At 49.3% G+C, this 15,761-nt stretch overlaps 2 protein-coding genes across 2 annotated transcripts; one reads left to right on the forward strand and one right to left on the reverse strand.

Annotated features, from left to right (window-relative positions):
* Positions 1-76: 76 nt before the first annotated feature.
* LOC124018538 (protein aurora borealis-like) lies at positions 77-9,738 on the reverse strand. The gene is made up of 10 exons (XM_046333869.1): positions 9,624-9,738; positions 9,141-9,308; positions 8,323-8,429; positions 6,270-6,400; positions 5,968-6,078; positions 5,585-5,817; positions 5,249-5,405; positions 4,333-5,012; positions 3,899-4,039; positions 77-784 (listed from the first exon to the last, which is right to left on the reverse strand). Exons 2-10 carry the CDS (start codon positions 9,291-9,293, stop codon positions 761-763), a joined length of 1,737 nt encoding a protein of 578 aa, XP_046189825.1. The 5' UTR covers positions 9,294-9,308; positions 9,624-9,738; the 3' UTR covers positions 77-760.
* A 21-nt stretch (positions 9,739-9,759) lies between these two features.
* Positions 9,760-14,082, forward strand: LOC124018536 (mitotic-spindle organizing protein 1). Its single transcript, XM_046333868.1, has 3 exons — positions 9,760-10,043; positions 10,379-10,524; positions 13,554-14,082. The coding sequence occupies exons 1-3, from the start codon at positions 9,989-9,991 to the stop codon at positions 13,566-13,568; spliced, it is 216 nt and encodes a 71-aa protein (XP_046189824.1). The 5' UTR covers positions 9,760-9,988; the 3' UTR covers positions 13,569-14,082.
* Positions 14,083-15,761: the final 1,679 nt, after the last annotated feature.

The following is a 15,761-nucleotide window of genomic DNA, read 5'->3' on the forward strand; positions in this document are numbered from 1 at the left end:
TCTCTTTGTCTAGTCTCTGTTTTGTGATTGGAGTCGGTGCATTTCATTCACACGTAGCCAGGAAACTGAAGAGTAGCCCAGTTGTACAACATTTAATGTGTCTCAGTGGTCTAGTCAGAACGTTACACTCATTCATAAAACATGTCATTTAATCAGCTGATGGTGGCTTTGTTTAAAGGGGAGCTCTGCAGTTATACAAATATTTATAACAAAATGTACAATAAATATCCTCAATCACAGTTCACATTCCCGTAATTGTTTAACTGATTAAAAATAATGCTAAATTCACAATCAACAAGAATATAAAATGTATAAATACATAACTGAGTCAATTTTCATCTGTCCCTTGTTCATGTCAACACTACGTTTTCCAAAATAGCACCTTATTCCCAATATAGTGCACTACTGACCAGGGCTCCAAAGTAGTGCACTATATAGGCTGCCATTTCAACTCCACTACGAGGGACAGCTAGCGCCAATAGGAATTCATTTCAAGGTTCATTTGTGCGAATGGCGGCATCTAAACATTGTCACTTAGCCGGGATGTTATTCAGTACACGATTCACTCTAAACAAAAGCGTTTGGCAACAGTTTGTTTCTATTGGACAAATTCAGGTAGGTTCCATGTCTAGAGTAAAGGGTTTCCAACAGAATCCGACTAATGAATACACCCCGACACGGCTGCTTTAAAACATGGCAAAACATCATCATTGGCTTTAGGTGGGAGGGGCTTCCTTATGTTCTCCTCCAATCAGCTCACTCAAGGGTGTTGAGGAAAAACAGTCTGGAAAACAAAAAAAGTATTCTCCATAAGCTGTACCACGTCAATCATGGTTGAGCAATGTTTAAACTCACATTAAATACCATCCAATTCTGGTGTCAGAGGAAAACCCTAAACATTGTCAAAGGCTCCAGCAACCAAAGTTATTCTCTCTGCTCCACAGCAAGAGGTACCGGAGTACCAAGTCTGGGACCAAAAGTCTCCTGAACAGCTTCTACCCCCCAGGCCGCCAGACTGCTGAACAGCTTCTACCCCCAGGCCGCCAGACCGCTGAACAGCTTCTACCCCCAGGCCGCCAGACTGCTGAACAGCTTCTACCCCCAGGCCGCCAGACTGCTGAACAGCTTCTACCCCCAGGCCGCCAGACTGCTGAACAGCTTCTACCCCCAGGCCGCCAGACTGCTGAACAGCTTCTACCCCCAGGCCGCCAGACTGCTGAACAGCTTCTACCCCCAGACCGCAAACAGCTTCTACCCCCAGGCCGCAGACAAACAGCTTCTACCCCCAGGCCGCCAGACCAGCTTCTACCCCCAGGCCGCCAGACTGCTGAACAGCTTCTACCCCCAGGCCGCCAGACTGCTGAACAGCTTCTACCCCCAGGCCGCCAGACTGCTGAACAGCTTCTACCCCCAGGCCGCCAGACTGCTGAACAGCTTCTACCCCCAGGCCGCCAGACTGCTGAACAGCTTCTACCCCCAGGCCGCCAGACCGCTGAACAGCTTCTACCCCCAGGCCGCCAGACTGCTGAACAGCTTCTACCCCCAGGCCGCCAGACTGCTGAACAGCTTCTACCCCCAGGCCGCCAGACTGCTGAACAGCTTCTACCCCCAGGCCGCCAGACTGCTGAACAGCTTCTACCCCCAGGCCGCCAGACTGCTGAACAGCTTCTACCCCCAGGCCGCCAGACTGCTGAACAGCTTCTACCCCCAGGCCGCCAGACTGCTGAACAGCTTCTACCCCCAGGCCGCCAGACTGCTGAACAGCTTCTACCCCCCAGGCCGCCAGACTGCTGAACAGCTTCTACCCCCAGGCCGCCAGACTGCTGAACAGCTTCTACCCCCAGGCCGCCAGACTGCTGAACAGCTTCTACCCCCAGGCCGCCAGACTGCTGAACAGCTTCTACCCCCAGGCCGCCAGACTGCTGAACAGCTTCTACCCCCAGGCTGCCAGACTGCTGAACAGCTTCTACCCCCAGGCCGCCAGTTTGGGCTGAACAGCATTTCACGGTTACCCAGTCTTAGTGTGTCCAGTTCCGCTGAACAGCTTCTGCTGTGGGTTCCCCCAGGCCGCCAGACTGCTGAACAGCTTCTACCCCTTAGTGTCTGCTGTGGGTTCCGTTACCCGGCTTAGTGACTGCTGTGGGTTCTACCCCCAGTGTCTGCTGTGGGTTCCGTTACTCGGTCTGTGTCTGCTGTGGGTTCCTACCCCCCCGGTCAGTGTGTCTGCTGTGGGTTCCAGTTACCCCCAGGGTCAGAGTGAACAGCTGTGGGTTCTACCCCTTAGTGTGTCTGCTGTGGGTTCCGTTACCCCCGGTCTTAGTGTGTCTGCTGAACAGGTTCTACCTCGGTCTTAGTGTGTCCAGGTTCCGTTACCTCTGAACAGCTTCTACTGTGGGTTCCGGCCTCGGTCTTAGTGTGTCTGCTGTGGGTTCCGTTACCCCCAGTGTGTCTGCTGTGGGTTCCAGACTCGGCTTGAACTGCTGTGGGTTCTACCCCAGGTCCTGTGGGACTGCTGTGGGTTCCGTTACCCCCCAGTGTCTGCTGTGGGTTCCAGACCTGCTGAACAGCTTCTACCCCCAGTCTGCCAGCTTTACCTCGGTCTTAGTGTGTCTGCTGTGGGTTCCAGTTACCTCGGTCTTAGTGTGTCTGCTGTGGGTTCCGTTACCCCCAGTGTCTGCGCCAGACTGCTTAGTGTGTCTGCTGTGGGTTCTACCCCTTAGGCCTGTGGGTTCCGACTCGGTCTTAGTGTGTCTGCTGTGGGTTCCGTTACCCGGTCCAGTCTGCTGTGGGTTCCGTTACCTCGGTCTTAGTGTGTCTGCTGTGGGTTCTACCCCTTAGTGCCGCCAGACCTCGGTCTGAACAGCTGTGGGTTCCTACCCGGTCTTAGTGTGTCTGCTGTTCCGTTAGAGTGTGTCTGCTGAACAGCTTCTACCCCCAGTGTCTGCTGTGGGTTCCTACCTCGGTTTAGTGTGTCTGCTTGGGTTCCGTTCTCGGTCTTAGTGTGTCTGCTGTGGGTTCCGTTACCTCGGTCTTAGTGTGTCTGCTGTGGGTTCCGTTACCTCGGTCTTAGTGTGTCTGCTGTGGGTTCCGTTACCTCGGTCTTAGTGTGTCTGCTGTGGGTTCCGTTACCTCGGTCTTAGTGTGTCTGCTGTGGGTTCCGTTACCTCGGTCTTAGTGTGTCTGCTGTGGGTTCCGTTACCTCGGTCTTAGTGTGTCTGCTGTGGGTTCCGTTACCTCGGTCTTAGTGTGTCTGCTGTGGGTTCGTTACCTCGGTCTTAGTGTGTCTGCTGTGGGTTCCGTTACCTCGGTCTTAGTGTGTCTGCTGTGGGTTCCGTTACCTCGGTCTTAGTGTGTCTGCTGTGGGTTCCGTTACCTCGGTCTTAGTGTGTCTGCTGTGGGTTCCGTTACCTCGGTCTTAGTGTGTCTGCTGTGGGTTCCGTTACCTCGGTCTTAGTGTGTCTGCTGTGGGTTCCGTTACCTCGGTCTTAGTGTGTCTGCTGTGGGTTCCGTTACCTCGGTCTTAGTGTGTCTGCTGTGGGTTCCGTTACCTCGGTCTTAGTGTGTCTGCTGTGGGTTCCGTTACCTCGGTCTTAGTGTGTCTGCTGTGGGTTCCGTTACCTCGGTCTTAGTGTGTCTGCTGTGGGTTCCGTTACCTCGGTCTTAGTGTGTCTGCTGTGGGTTCCGTTACCTCGGTCTTAGTGTGTCTGCTGTGGGTTCCGTTACCTCGGTCTTAGTGTGTCTGCTGTGGGTTCCGTTACCTCGGTCTTAGTGTGTCTGCTGTGGGTTCCGTTACCTCGGTCTTAGTGTGTCTGCTGTGGGTTCCGTTACCTCGGTCTTAGTGTGTCTGCTGTGGGTTCCGTTACCTCGGTCTTAGTGTGTCTGCTGTGGGTTCCGTTACCTTGGTCTTAGTGTGTCTGCTGTGAGGGAAGACCTCGTCGGGGTTGTGTGCTGCGTCAAACGACTCCTTACTCTGGCTGTCTGAACTCGTGGCATCTATCAGGCTGGCGGTGCCAGCGTATGTGTTGTACCCACTGTCCACCTACACAGAGCAAACAGGCAGTTCAAATCACTCCCATTAACATGGTCGTCAAAAATACAAGAATAATTCAAAGTACGTGACCCTTCTGTGTACATTCAACCCAATAACATTTTAGTGCAAAAAATGTCAAAAACACAGTGATTGAAACATACATATCAGTGTAACTCTTCCAAAAAAATGTATAAACATGAAAATGCCTTTACTGAAATGTAAAACTGGTGTCCAGCTTGTCAGAGGTCTATTCTGTTGTGATTAGAGCGTTTTAGTCAGTAGACGGCCGTCAGGATACAGACCTGCATGCTGTTGTCATAAGGGATGCTGCTTCCTTCAGCTAGCAGAGACACAAACATATGAGACGCCTCCGCGGCCATCACGCTCGCCCCCACACGGGAGCTGGTCAACCGGACACCAACAGGAGTCACACCTCCTTCCTCCTCCTCCTCTTCCACAGGGAGGTCCACTTCCACCTCGCCGTTCTCCTCCACCTCCTCCTCCATCTTCACTGAGTCCAACAGAGGCTGGTCCATCCCCGAACCCCCATCACACAGCCTCTCCATCCCCAGCAGACCCCCACTGGTCCTGGGTAAACACGGCTCCGGAGAGGGGGAACAGGAGCCCATCTCCATGGGTGGTAGTGAAGTAGGACACATATTGCCCTGGTCCAGGAGGGAAGGGTTGGGGGAGATGGTTGGGGGTGAGGCCCAGCAGTGGGCTCCGGGTCTGAGCTGAGGGTTGACCTGGGTCCGGCCCGGGGGCTGGAGGGAAGGGTTGGGGGAGATGGTTGGGGGTGAGGCCCAGCAGTGGGCTCTGGGTCTGAGCTGAGGGTTGACCTGGGTCCGGCCCGGGGGCTGGAGGGAGGAGCAGAAGTGGATGGGGGAACAGCCGTCTACGTAGGGGCTCTCTGTACAGGAGTTGATGTCCATGTCTAGGGGAACACCTTCAGGGGTCACGAAGCTCAGCTTCCTCCTCTCTCCTAGACAAGACAGACAATCACGGCATCACTCAAATGACCAACAGCATGGATACCTTTTCACCTAATGACTTGACTCAACAGGTCGAGGTCCGTAAAAGATGACTGTGCAAATCTGCACAGACATATTCAATCAGTTTCCATAGATACCGTCTCCAAAGCCGCATCAGGTTTATGGTATAACAGAGCATTTGAGACACAATAAGGACATAAAACACCCCTTTAACAGACTTGTATACCTGCTACGGGTGTCTGTGTGAACTGGGGCCCGATGGGGGACAGGGCAGGGGACTGGAAGCCAGCAGGAGAAGACCGCTCAGGGCACAGGGGGCTGGTGACACTTCCCAGGCTGTAGGTTCGGTAACGACCCTGGATAGGGCTGGACGAGAAAAGACCCTTTGAAACAAAGAGAGAGAGACAGCGTCTCATTAAAACAGCAAGAGAGAAAACAAGTGGTTATGTCTTTATTTGAAATCCTTTGTGATTCTTCCTCACACAGATTCCCTTAATTGTACACACTGGGCAGACACCATTGACATTGAATAGTGGCACACTTACAGTGGAGGGGTCAGGGCAGACATGCCAGACAACGGGCAGGACAGAGGAGAGGCGCTCATGGGTGAGAGGAAATCTCTATCTCCTCCCCCAGGGGCTCTCCTTCCCCCTCCTCCTTCTGGGCTGGGGGGGTTGGAGGACTCAGAGCCACTCCCTTGGCCGTCCAAAAACAACTTCCGTCTCAGAGACGAGGAGCTCAGGGTCTCCTGAACCTGATCCTGCTGAGACACCTCCTTCAATCTGTAGTATTCTCCTGGGGTGGGCGAGGGACAGCCGAGAGAGAGACACACAGACAGACAGAGAGGTTATTTGAGACCTGATAAGGGTTCTTGGCAGTTGGGTAATATCTGCACAGAGATAAACATGACGTGTATGGAGTGTTCACGGACATGTAAAGGTTTACCTAATATTTTGTCCAGGTGGAAGTCCACAGGTAAGGACAGGACTGTCTGGCAGCCTACTGTGGTCTTTTTAGTTGGTAGTGGCTCTTCTAGTATCAGTGGGGACATGGAACCTGAAGATAGAAGCTCTTACACATTTAACATCCATAGAAATGGCTGAACATAACAGTTACTCAGGAAATAGAAAATAAAACACTATAATGTGTGTGTGTGTGTGTAGGTGTGTAGGTGTGTAGGTGTGTAGGTGTGTAGGTGTGTGTATGTGTGTAAAGCGACTCAACTCCAACTCATTGGATTCACTTACTCTTCCCAAAGTGCACCTGTGCTGATTTCTGTTTGCTTGTTGGTTCTGTCCATGGTGAAGGCACAATGGCACCTTTAGTGAAAAACTGCTCGATGGCATTCTGACGTTTCTCCTCGATGTCAGAATCCATCCTGGATGTTTTCAAAAAACAAAAACAAAGCTGTTACCAGACCAATAAACCAATACCCCCAACCTCTCAGCAGCGGTTCTATTTCAAAGTGCTCCCCATTTCTCGTGTGCATTGTTAACCTTATCCTGGTCAGAGTTCCTCACCTGGTCTGACTGCAGTACAAGGACTGGTTACTAGTTCCTCACCTGGTCTGACTGTAGTACATGTACTGGTTACTAGTTCCTCACCTGGTCTGACTGTAGTACATGGACTGGTTACTAGTTCCTCACCTGGTCTGACTAGTACATGGACTGGTTACTAGTTCCTCACCTGGTCTGAAAGTACATGGTAGTTCCTCACCTGTCTGACTGCAGTACAAGGACTGGTTACTAGTTCCTCACCTGGTCTGACTGCAGTACATGGACTGGTTACTAGTTCCTCACCTGGTCTGACTGCAGTACAAGGACTGGTTACTAGTTCCTCACCTGGTCTGACTGCAGTACATGGACTGGTTACTAGTTCCTCACCTGGTCTGACTGCAGTACAAGGACTGGTTACTAGTTACTCACCTGGTCTGACTGCAGTACATGGACTGGTTACTAGTTCCTCACCTGGTCTGACTGCAGTACATGGACTGGTTACTAGTTCCTCACCTGGTCTGACTGCAGTACAAGGACTGGTTACTAGTTCCTCACCTGGTCTGACTGCAGTACATGGACTGGTTACTAGTTCCTCACCTGGTCTGACTGCAGTACATGGACTGGTTACTAGTTCCTCACCTGGTCTGACTGCAGTACATGGACTGGTTACTAGTTCCTCACCTGGTCTGACTGCAGTACATGGACTGGTTACTAGTTCCTCACCTGGTCTGACTGCAGTACAAGGACTGGTTACTAGTTCCTCACCTGGTCTGACTGCAGTACATGGACTGGTTACTAGTTCCTCACCTGGTCTGACAAGGACTGGTTACTAGTTCCTCACCTTGTCTGACTGCAGTACATGGACTGGTTATTAGTTCCTCACCTGGTCTGACTGGTACATGGACTGGTTACTAGTTCCTCACCTGGTCTGACTGCAGTACATGGACTGGTTACTAGTTCCTCACCTGGTCTGACTGCAGTACATGGACTGGTTACTAGTTCCTCACCTGGTCTGACTGCAGTACATGGACTGGTTACTAGTTCCTCACCTGGTCTGACTGTAGTACATGGACTGGTTACTAGTTCCTCACCTGGTCTGACTGAGGTACAAGGACTGGTTACTAGTTCCTCACCTGGTCTGACTGAGGTACATGGACTGGTTACTAGTTCCTCACCTGGTCTGACTGAGGTACAAGGACTGGTTACTAGTTCCTCACCTGGTCTGACTGCAGTACATGGACTGATTACTAGTTCCTCACCTGGTCTGACTGCAGTACATGGACTGGTTACTAGTTCCTCACCTGGTCTGACTGCAGTACATGGACTGGTTACTAGTTCCTCACCTGGTCTGACTGTAGTACATGGACTGGTTACTAGTTCCTCACCTGGTCTGACTGTAGTACATGGACTGGTTACTAGTTCCTCACCTGGTCTGACTGAGGTACAAGGACTGGTTACTAGTTCCTCACCTGGTCTGACTGAGGTACAAGGACTGGTTACTAGTTCCTCACCTGGTCTGACTGAGGTACAAGGACTGGTTACTAGTTCCTCACCTGGTCTGACTGCAGTACATGGACTAGTTACTAGTTCCTCACCTGGTCTGACTGCAGTACATGGACTGGTTACTAGTTCCTCACCTGGTCTGACTGAGGTACAGGACTGGTTACTAGTTCCTCACCTGGTCTGACTGCAGTACATGGACTGGTTACTAGTTCCTCACCTGGTCTGACTGAGGTACAAGGACTAGTTACTAGTTCCTCACCTGGTCTGACTGCAGTACATGGACTAGTTACTAGTTCCTCACCTGGTCTGACTGAGGTACAAGGACTGGCGGTGGATATCCTCAGCATCTATGTCCACAGGGAGCAGGCTAGACATCTCATCTATGTCCCATTTAAACTTGGCTGGTGTCTGAAAACAATGATCAAGAAAACATTGAAAATAACAATTCAGGTAGTGATTGAAGGAACGTCACCAGGTGGCTCTGTAAAACAGGTGATTACGTTCACAAGAGGACAATGACAGGACTTCTGAAGGAGACAAACATGTTAACTGACTTGTCCTTCAGGCTATCGAAGTGGGTGAACTACACAAGATATGTATGAGACCAGACCATAAATGTGTACAAAATATTAGATTGACAGACTGACCAGGTGAAAGCTATGATCTTTTATTGATGTCTCTTTTTAAATCCACTTCAATCAGTGAAGATGAAGGGGAGGAGACAGGTCAAATAAGGATTTATAAGCCTTGAGACATGGATTGTGTACATATGCCATTCAGAGGGTGAATGGGCAAGACAACAGATTTAAGTGCATTTGAACGGGGTCTGCTAGTAGGTGCCAGGGGCACCTGTTTGAGGGTGGCCAGAACTGCACCACTGCTGGGTTTTTCACAGTCAACAGTTTCCAGTGTGGATGAAGAATGGTCCACCAAACAAAAGACATCCAACCAACTTGACACACACCTGTGGGAAGCATTGTAAAGTCAACATGGGCCAGCTTCCCTGTGGAACGCTTTCTACACCTTGTAGTCCATGCCCCCCGACGAACCGAGGCTGTTCTGATGTCAAAAGGCAATGCAACTCAATGTTTTGTACACTCAGTGTAGGTTTACACTTACGGTTCCGGAGGTCTTGGAGGACTTGAAGACAGAGGGGCTGGGGACCACGGATTCTTGCAGGCGATGGTAGTCGTTGGGGCTCTCGAAGGGGTTACGGATAGCTGCCCTCCCTGGAGTCTCAGGAGTGATCTGGACATCTGGAAGATCTCCCATAGTCTGGCCACAAACCTGAACCCATTGATGCAGGAATTCAAACATGAATTCAGCTTTGATCCAGTATAAATAGTATGCTAATCTAAGTACTAGAGAAAGCCAAACAATTACTGTAATACTATCAAGAGAACAAACCTTACTTACGTGAAAGAGTAGCTAGCTAACGTTAGCTAAACTAGCTGGCTGTTGGTCCCACAATCTAGTACATACTTGCTATCCCAAACGTTTCGTTAAATGCCTGGCTAGCTAAGGCTTCGGCAACTATTCTGAGAGGTTCATTTGATAGATCTAATTCGATATGTTATTTTATATTAGAGCCCTGATACTTACAGCAGCTGCAGAAGTTTTCAGCACAACCAAAATAAGGTTCCAGAATCAGTTGTTTCAAACGTTGATTTCAATTTTCCCACAACCCCCATTGACCAATAGAAATTAACAGGAAGTGCCTGATAACCAATCCGATTGAAGATTTCAGAACGCTCCAAATTTACATCGACGTCACTTCCTTTCGCTTGTGTGGTCGTTAGTAAGCTAACTAGCAAAGTATATACTCATGGTAGACTTTATTAACAAATGTACTATTTCTAATTTATCCAAATGACGGGGTTGTGATAGTAGAAGTATTTTTGTAAATCAGCTTGAACTGTTGAAGTTGCTGTTGAGTTAATCTCGGAGGTCCCACACGAACTGGGATCATGGCTAGCAGTGCTAATGCTAACAACATGAATGCTGTCCGAGAAACGATGGATGGTGAGTTAGCTAAACGTTAGCTTGCTAGGTTATGATAATGTCTGTTGTAGAACCTAGATATGTGTTTTTACCAATGTGACACACTATTGATTGCAATGCCTGAAGTTTGGCTTGACAGTAAGGTAGTTAGCTAGGTAACTTTAGCTAGCTAGCTAGCTATTTATCACATTTCGTTCTGTACCCATGGCAACAGTCCACCACACAACAGTATTAGCGAGGACACTTACCTTGAAAGGCGACATGGTTTAAACAATACAGCTCGTTATGTGCCAGACACTGGGTATCTAGGGTGCCAATTTCATGTTCTTATTTTCTCTCCTACTTTTCCCCACAAGTGCTGCTGGAGATCTCTAGGCTATTGAACACAGGACTGGACATGGAGTCTCTGTCTATCTGTGTCAGGCTGTGTGAGCAGGGCATCAACCCAGAGGCCCTGTCTTCTGTCATCAAGGAGCTACGTAAAGCCTCCGATTCACTAAAAGTAAGGCCATGTTCAGGGGACAGGGATAGGTACTTACAGAATGGAGTCAATAGAGACACAATAGGACAAGGTTGTCCACACTTTTGAGAACCAAATGTTGTCTGTACCAAGTTTGTCATGTGGGCCCTGCTATAGAGACTCAATAGGACTAGGACTAAATGGACTCTGCTCTGTACAAGACGGTAGCTCTCCAGGAACAGGGTTGGAGAGCCCTGTATTAGACTCTGCCCTGTACAGGACGGTAGCTCTCCAGGAACAGGGTTGGAGAGCCCTGTATTAGACTCTGCCCTGTACAGGATGGTAGCTCTCCAGGAACAGGGTTGGAGAGCCCTGTATTAGACTCTGCCCTGTACAGGATGGTAGCTCTCCAGGAACAGGGTTGGAGAGCCCTGTATTAGACTCTGCCCTGTACAGGACCATAGCTCTCCAGGAACAGGGTTGGAGAGCCTTGTATTAGACTCTGCCCTGTACAGGACCATAGCTCTCCAGGAACAGGGTTGGAGAGCCCTGTATTAGACTCTGCCCTGTACAGGACCATAGCTCTCCAGGAACAGGGTTGGAGAGCCCTGTATTAGACTCTGCCCTGTACAGGACCATAGCTCTCCAGGAACAGGGTTGGAGAGCCCTGTATTAGACTCTGCCCTGTACAGGACCATAGCTCTCCAGGAACAGGGTTGGAGAGCCCTGTATTAGACTCTGCCCTGTACAGGACCATAGCTCTCCAGGAACAGGGTTGGAGAGCCCTGTATTAGACTCTGCCCTGTACAGGATGGTAGCTCTCCAGGAACAGGGTTGGAGAGCCCTGTATTTACTCTGCCCTGACAGGACCTAGCTCTCCAGGAACAGGGTTGGAGAGCCCTGTCTTAGACTCTGTGTACAGGACCTAGCTCTCCAGGAACAGGGTTGGAGAGCCCTGTAAAGACTCTGCCCTGTACAGGACCATAGCTCTCCAGGAACAGGGTTGGAGAGCCCTGTATTAGACTCTGCCCTGTACAGGATGGTAGCTCTCCAGGAACAGGGTTGGAGAGCCCTGTATTAGACTCTGCCCTGTACAGGACGGTAGCTCTCCAGGAACAGCCCTGTATTAGACTCTGCCCTGTACAGGATGGTAGCTCTCCAGGAACTGCCCTGTATTAGACTCTGCCCTACAGGACCGTAGCTCTCCAGGAACAGGGTTGGAGAGGATTAGACTCTGCCCTGTACAGGATTCTCCAGGAACAGGGTTGAGCCCTGTATTAGACTGCCCTGTACAGGATGGTAGCTCTCCAGGAACAGGGTTGGAGAGCCCTGACTCTGCCCTGTAGCTCTCCAGGAACAGGGTTGGAGAGCCCTGACAATTGAAGACTCTGCCCTGTACAGGACCGTAGCTCTCCAGGAACAGGGTTGGAGAGCCCTGTATTAGACTCTGCCCTGTACAGGACCGTAGCTCTCCAGGAACAGGGTTGAGAGCCCTGTAATAGACTCTTTACAGGATGGTAGCTCTCCAGGAACAGGGTTGGAGAGCCCTGTATTAGACTCTGCCCTTACAGGATGGTAGCTCTCCAGGAACAGGGTTGTATTTAGACTCTGCCCTGTACAGGAAGCTCTCCAGGAACAGGGTTGGAGAGCCAAAGTTAGACTCTTTCTCTAGCTCTCCAGGAACAGGGTTGGAGAGCCAGACTTGCAATGATGGAGGACCATCAGCTCTCCAGGAACAGGGTTGGAGAAAATTAGACTCTGCCCTTACAGGACCATATCCAGGAACAGGGTTGGAGTGTCCTTTATTAGACTCTGCCCTGTACAGGACCATAGCTCTCCAGGAACAGGGTTGGAGAGCCCTGTATTAGACTCTGCCCTGTACAGGACCATAGCTCTCCAGGAACAGGGTTGGAGAGCCCTGTATTAGACTCTGCCCTGTACAGGACCTAGCTCTCCAGGAACAGGGTTGGAGAGCCCTGTATTAGACTCTGCCCTGTACAGGATGGTAGCTCTCCAGGAACAGGGTTGGAGAGCCCTGTATTAGACTCTGCCCTGTACAGGGGGGTAGCTCTCCAGGAACAGGGTTGCAAAAGGTATTAGACTCTGCCCTGTACAGGTTTCCAGGACAGGGTTGGAGAGCCCTGTTATTAGACTCTGCCCTGTACAGGACCATACAAAGCCCCAAGACTCTGCCCTGTACAGGATGGTAGCTCTCCAGGAACAGGGTTGGAGAGCCCTGTATTAGACTCTGCCCTGTACAGGACCGTAGCTCTCCAGGAACAGGGTTGGAGAGCCCTGTATTAGACTCTGCCCTGTACAGGATGGTAGCTCTCCAGGAACAGGGTTGGAGAGCCCTGTATTAGACTCTGCCCTGTACAGGACCGTAGCTCTCCAGGAACAGGGTTGGAGAGCCCTGTATTAGACTCTGCCCTGTACAGGACCGTGCTCTCAGGGTTTTGGAGAGCCCTGTCATTAGAAACAGGATGGTAGCTCTCCAGGAACAGGGTTGGAGAGCCCTGTATTAGACTCTGCCCTGTACAGGACCGTAGCTCTCCAGGAAAGGGTTGGAGAGCCCTCTGCCCTGTACAGGAATCCAGGAACAGGGTTGGAGAGCCCTGGACTCTGCCCTGTACAGGACCGTAGCTCTCCAGGAACAGGGTTGGAGAGCCCTGTAATAGACTCTGCCCTGTACAGGATGGTAGCTCTCCAGGAACAGGGTTGGAGAGCCCTGTATTAGACTCTGCCCTGTACAGGATGGTAGCTCTCCAGGAACAGGGTTGGAGAGCCCTGTATTAGACTCTGCCCTGTACAGGACCATAGCTCTCCAGGAACAGGGTTGGAGAGCCCTGTATTAGACTCTGCCCTGTACAGGACAGGGTCAATTGCTGTGGTTATCCTTCACATAACTGCCACTGTTTTAATGAGTCCATTATGCTTCAATCTGATAGGCTAGATTTATTTCTGACTGGATCTAGGTACCTCCATCTCTGTCTCACCACTGTGTTGCACCTGTCGTCACAAACTTAATGTGTAAAAAGAATCTGCCAATATTTGTCTGCCTTCTGTTCCAGGCCTCTGACAACTGAAGATCTGAGACGGAGCCCAACAAAACAATTCTGCTGAGCGGAAGTCTTTTCACGCAGTCAAGTTTCACAATATTGCCAAATAGTGAGCGTCCATTACCCTGACCTATTCCTCGTGCCTCTGGATTTGATCCCTGGCTTCATTTGGAGAAATATGGTGTGTGTTTAACATTTGGTCTGGCAACATCAGGGGCCAATTCTCCTTGTGTTCCTGTCATCAGCTTGGTGTGCAATCTGACAATATGAATGACTGCAATGCCCTGATATCCAGTGTTTCAGTACCCCTCCCTCCCGCAATCATATAGGTTGTCAGTTCAGTCGTCTTTCTTCTGACTGAAGGAAGCCTAATGATTGGCACTCCCCATCATCACACAGTGCTACAATGATGGGTTGTTTTCAATTCCTTCATGGCTTTTTGGATGTGTAAAAAAAAAAGTCTTATTTATTGCGAATTGTGTGTAGTTTTATATGAATTTAATGTCTGTTTTTTTTCCTTCAATGTCTGGCATGTCAAAGTTATTTTTCTCTATCTCTGAAGTGTCCAGGATTGGCAATGATGGATGGAACTCAATATTAAAAGTAGTTGCATTTTATATCCACCAGGTGGCAGTGTCTCTTTACTTACTCATTAGATCATGATAGTTCAGAAGTACTATACTTTTTTAAATATTTTTTTTATTTCACCTTTATTTAACCAGGTAGGCTAGTTGAGAACAAGTTCTCATTTGCAACTGCAACCTGGCCAAGATAAAGCATAGCAGTGTGAACAGACAACACAGAGTTACACATGGAGTAAACAATTAACAAGTCAATAACACAGTAGGAAAAAAGGGGGGGAGTCTATATACATTGTGTGCAAAAGGCATGAGGAGGTACAGTTTACCAGTAGAAAAGTTTACTTAGTTAAATTAAAAAGAGTCATAAATAAGTGTAGATACTAAATCCTCCAAGTCCTCTGCAATGTTCTTCTGTTGAGGAATTCTCTGAAAAGGACTGGACTCCTGAGTGACGTAGTGGTCTAATGCACTGCATCTCAGTGCAAGAGGTGTCACTACAGACCCTGGTTCGATTCCAGGCTGTATCACAACTGGCTGTGATTGGGAGACCCATAGGGCAGCATCCACAATTGGCCCAGTGTCATTAGGGTTTGGCCGGGGGAAGGCCGTCATTGTAAATAAGAATTTGCTCTTGACTTGCCTAGTTAAATATCTTTCAATTGGAGATCTCAGGAAAATGTCTCTGCACAAGTAATAAGAAGGAAGAAGGTAGGGAACTAGTGGGTAACTAGCCCCCCTAAGAACAATGTCTAATTGCTGACACAAAAAAGCTACATTTGGAGAAAAAATTGTATGTGGATGAAGGTCATTGCTTTGGCAAATAAACTATAGAGGGAAATAAATGGCTATTCACTTTTTTAGTTTAGTTATTTTATGAAATGTTTTTAGGAAAGGGGTGTTTTAAAGTGCCTGCAGTGCCAGTTAACCCGGTAGCAGATTGTGCCAGTTACCCCGGTAGCAGATTGTGCCAGTTACCCCGGTAGCAGATTGTGCCAATTACCGCGGTAGCAGATTGTGCCAGTTACCCCGGTAGCAGATTGTGCCAGTTACCCCGGTAGCAGATTGTGCCAGTTACCCCGGTAGCAGATTGTGCCAATTATCCCGGTAGCAGATTGTAGCAGATTGTGCCAGTTACCCCGGTAGCAGATTGTGCCAGTTACCCCGGTAGCAGATTGTGCCAGTTACCCCGGTAGCAGATTGTGCCAGTTACCCCGGTAGCAGATTGTGCCAGTTACCCCGGTAGCAGATTGTGCCAGTTACCCCGGTAGCAGATTGTGCCAGTTACCCCGGTAGCAGATTGTGCCATTAGGGTTTCATAGGGTTTCACAAGTGTGTTAAAATCCATGTAATCAGTTTAATTTAGACATTCTTTAGTAAGTAATACTGAAAAGCTAAGTCTAGTTGTTTTTATTTGAATTATTTGAATAAAATATGTGGGGGGATGGTGTCATCATTAATATCCGCACTATGAAGAGATTTGATGTAAAGTCCTTTTTAACTCACCTGCACATTCATTTTCTTTGCTCTTTGTTCCTTTTCAATACAATCCATGATGTACAATTGCACTAAATATGATTTGAATAATGCCAGGTGTTAAATCCCAGCAGTCTTTAAAATTTCATTCAGGATCAAAAGGTTT

The sequence above is a fragment of the Oncorhynchus gorbuscha genome, unplaced genomic scaffold, assembly GCF_021184085.1.
Source record: "Oncorhynchus gorbuscha isolate QuinsamMale2020 ecotype Even-year unplaced genomic scaffold, OgorEven_v1.0 Un_scaffold_541, whole genome shotgun sequence".
NCBI classification, from domain to species: Eukaryota; Metazoa; Chordata; class Actinopteri; order Salmoniformes; family Salmonidae; genus Oncorhynchus; species Oncorhynchus gorbuscha.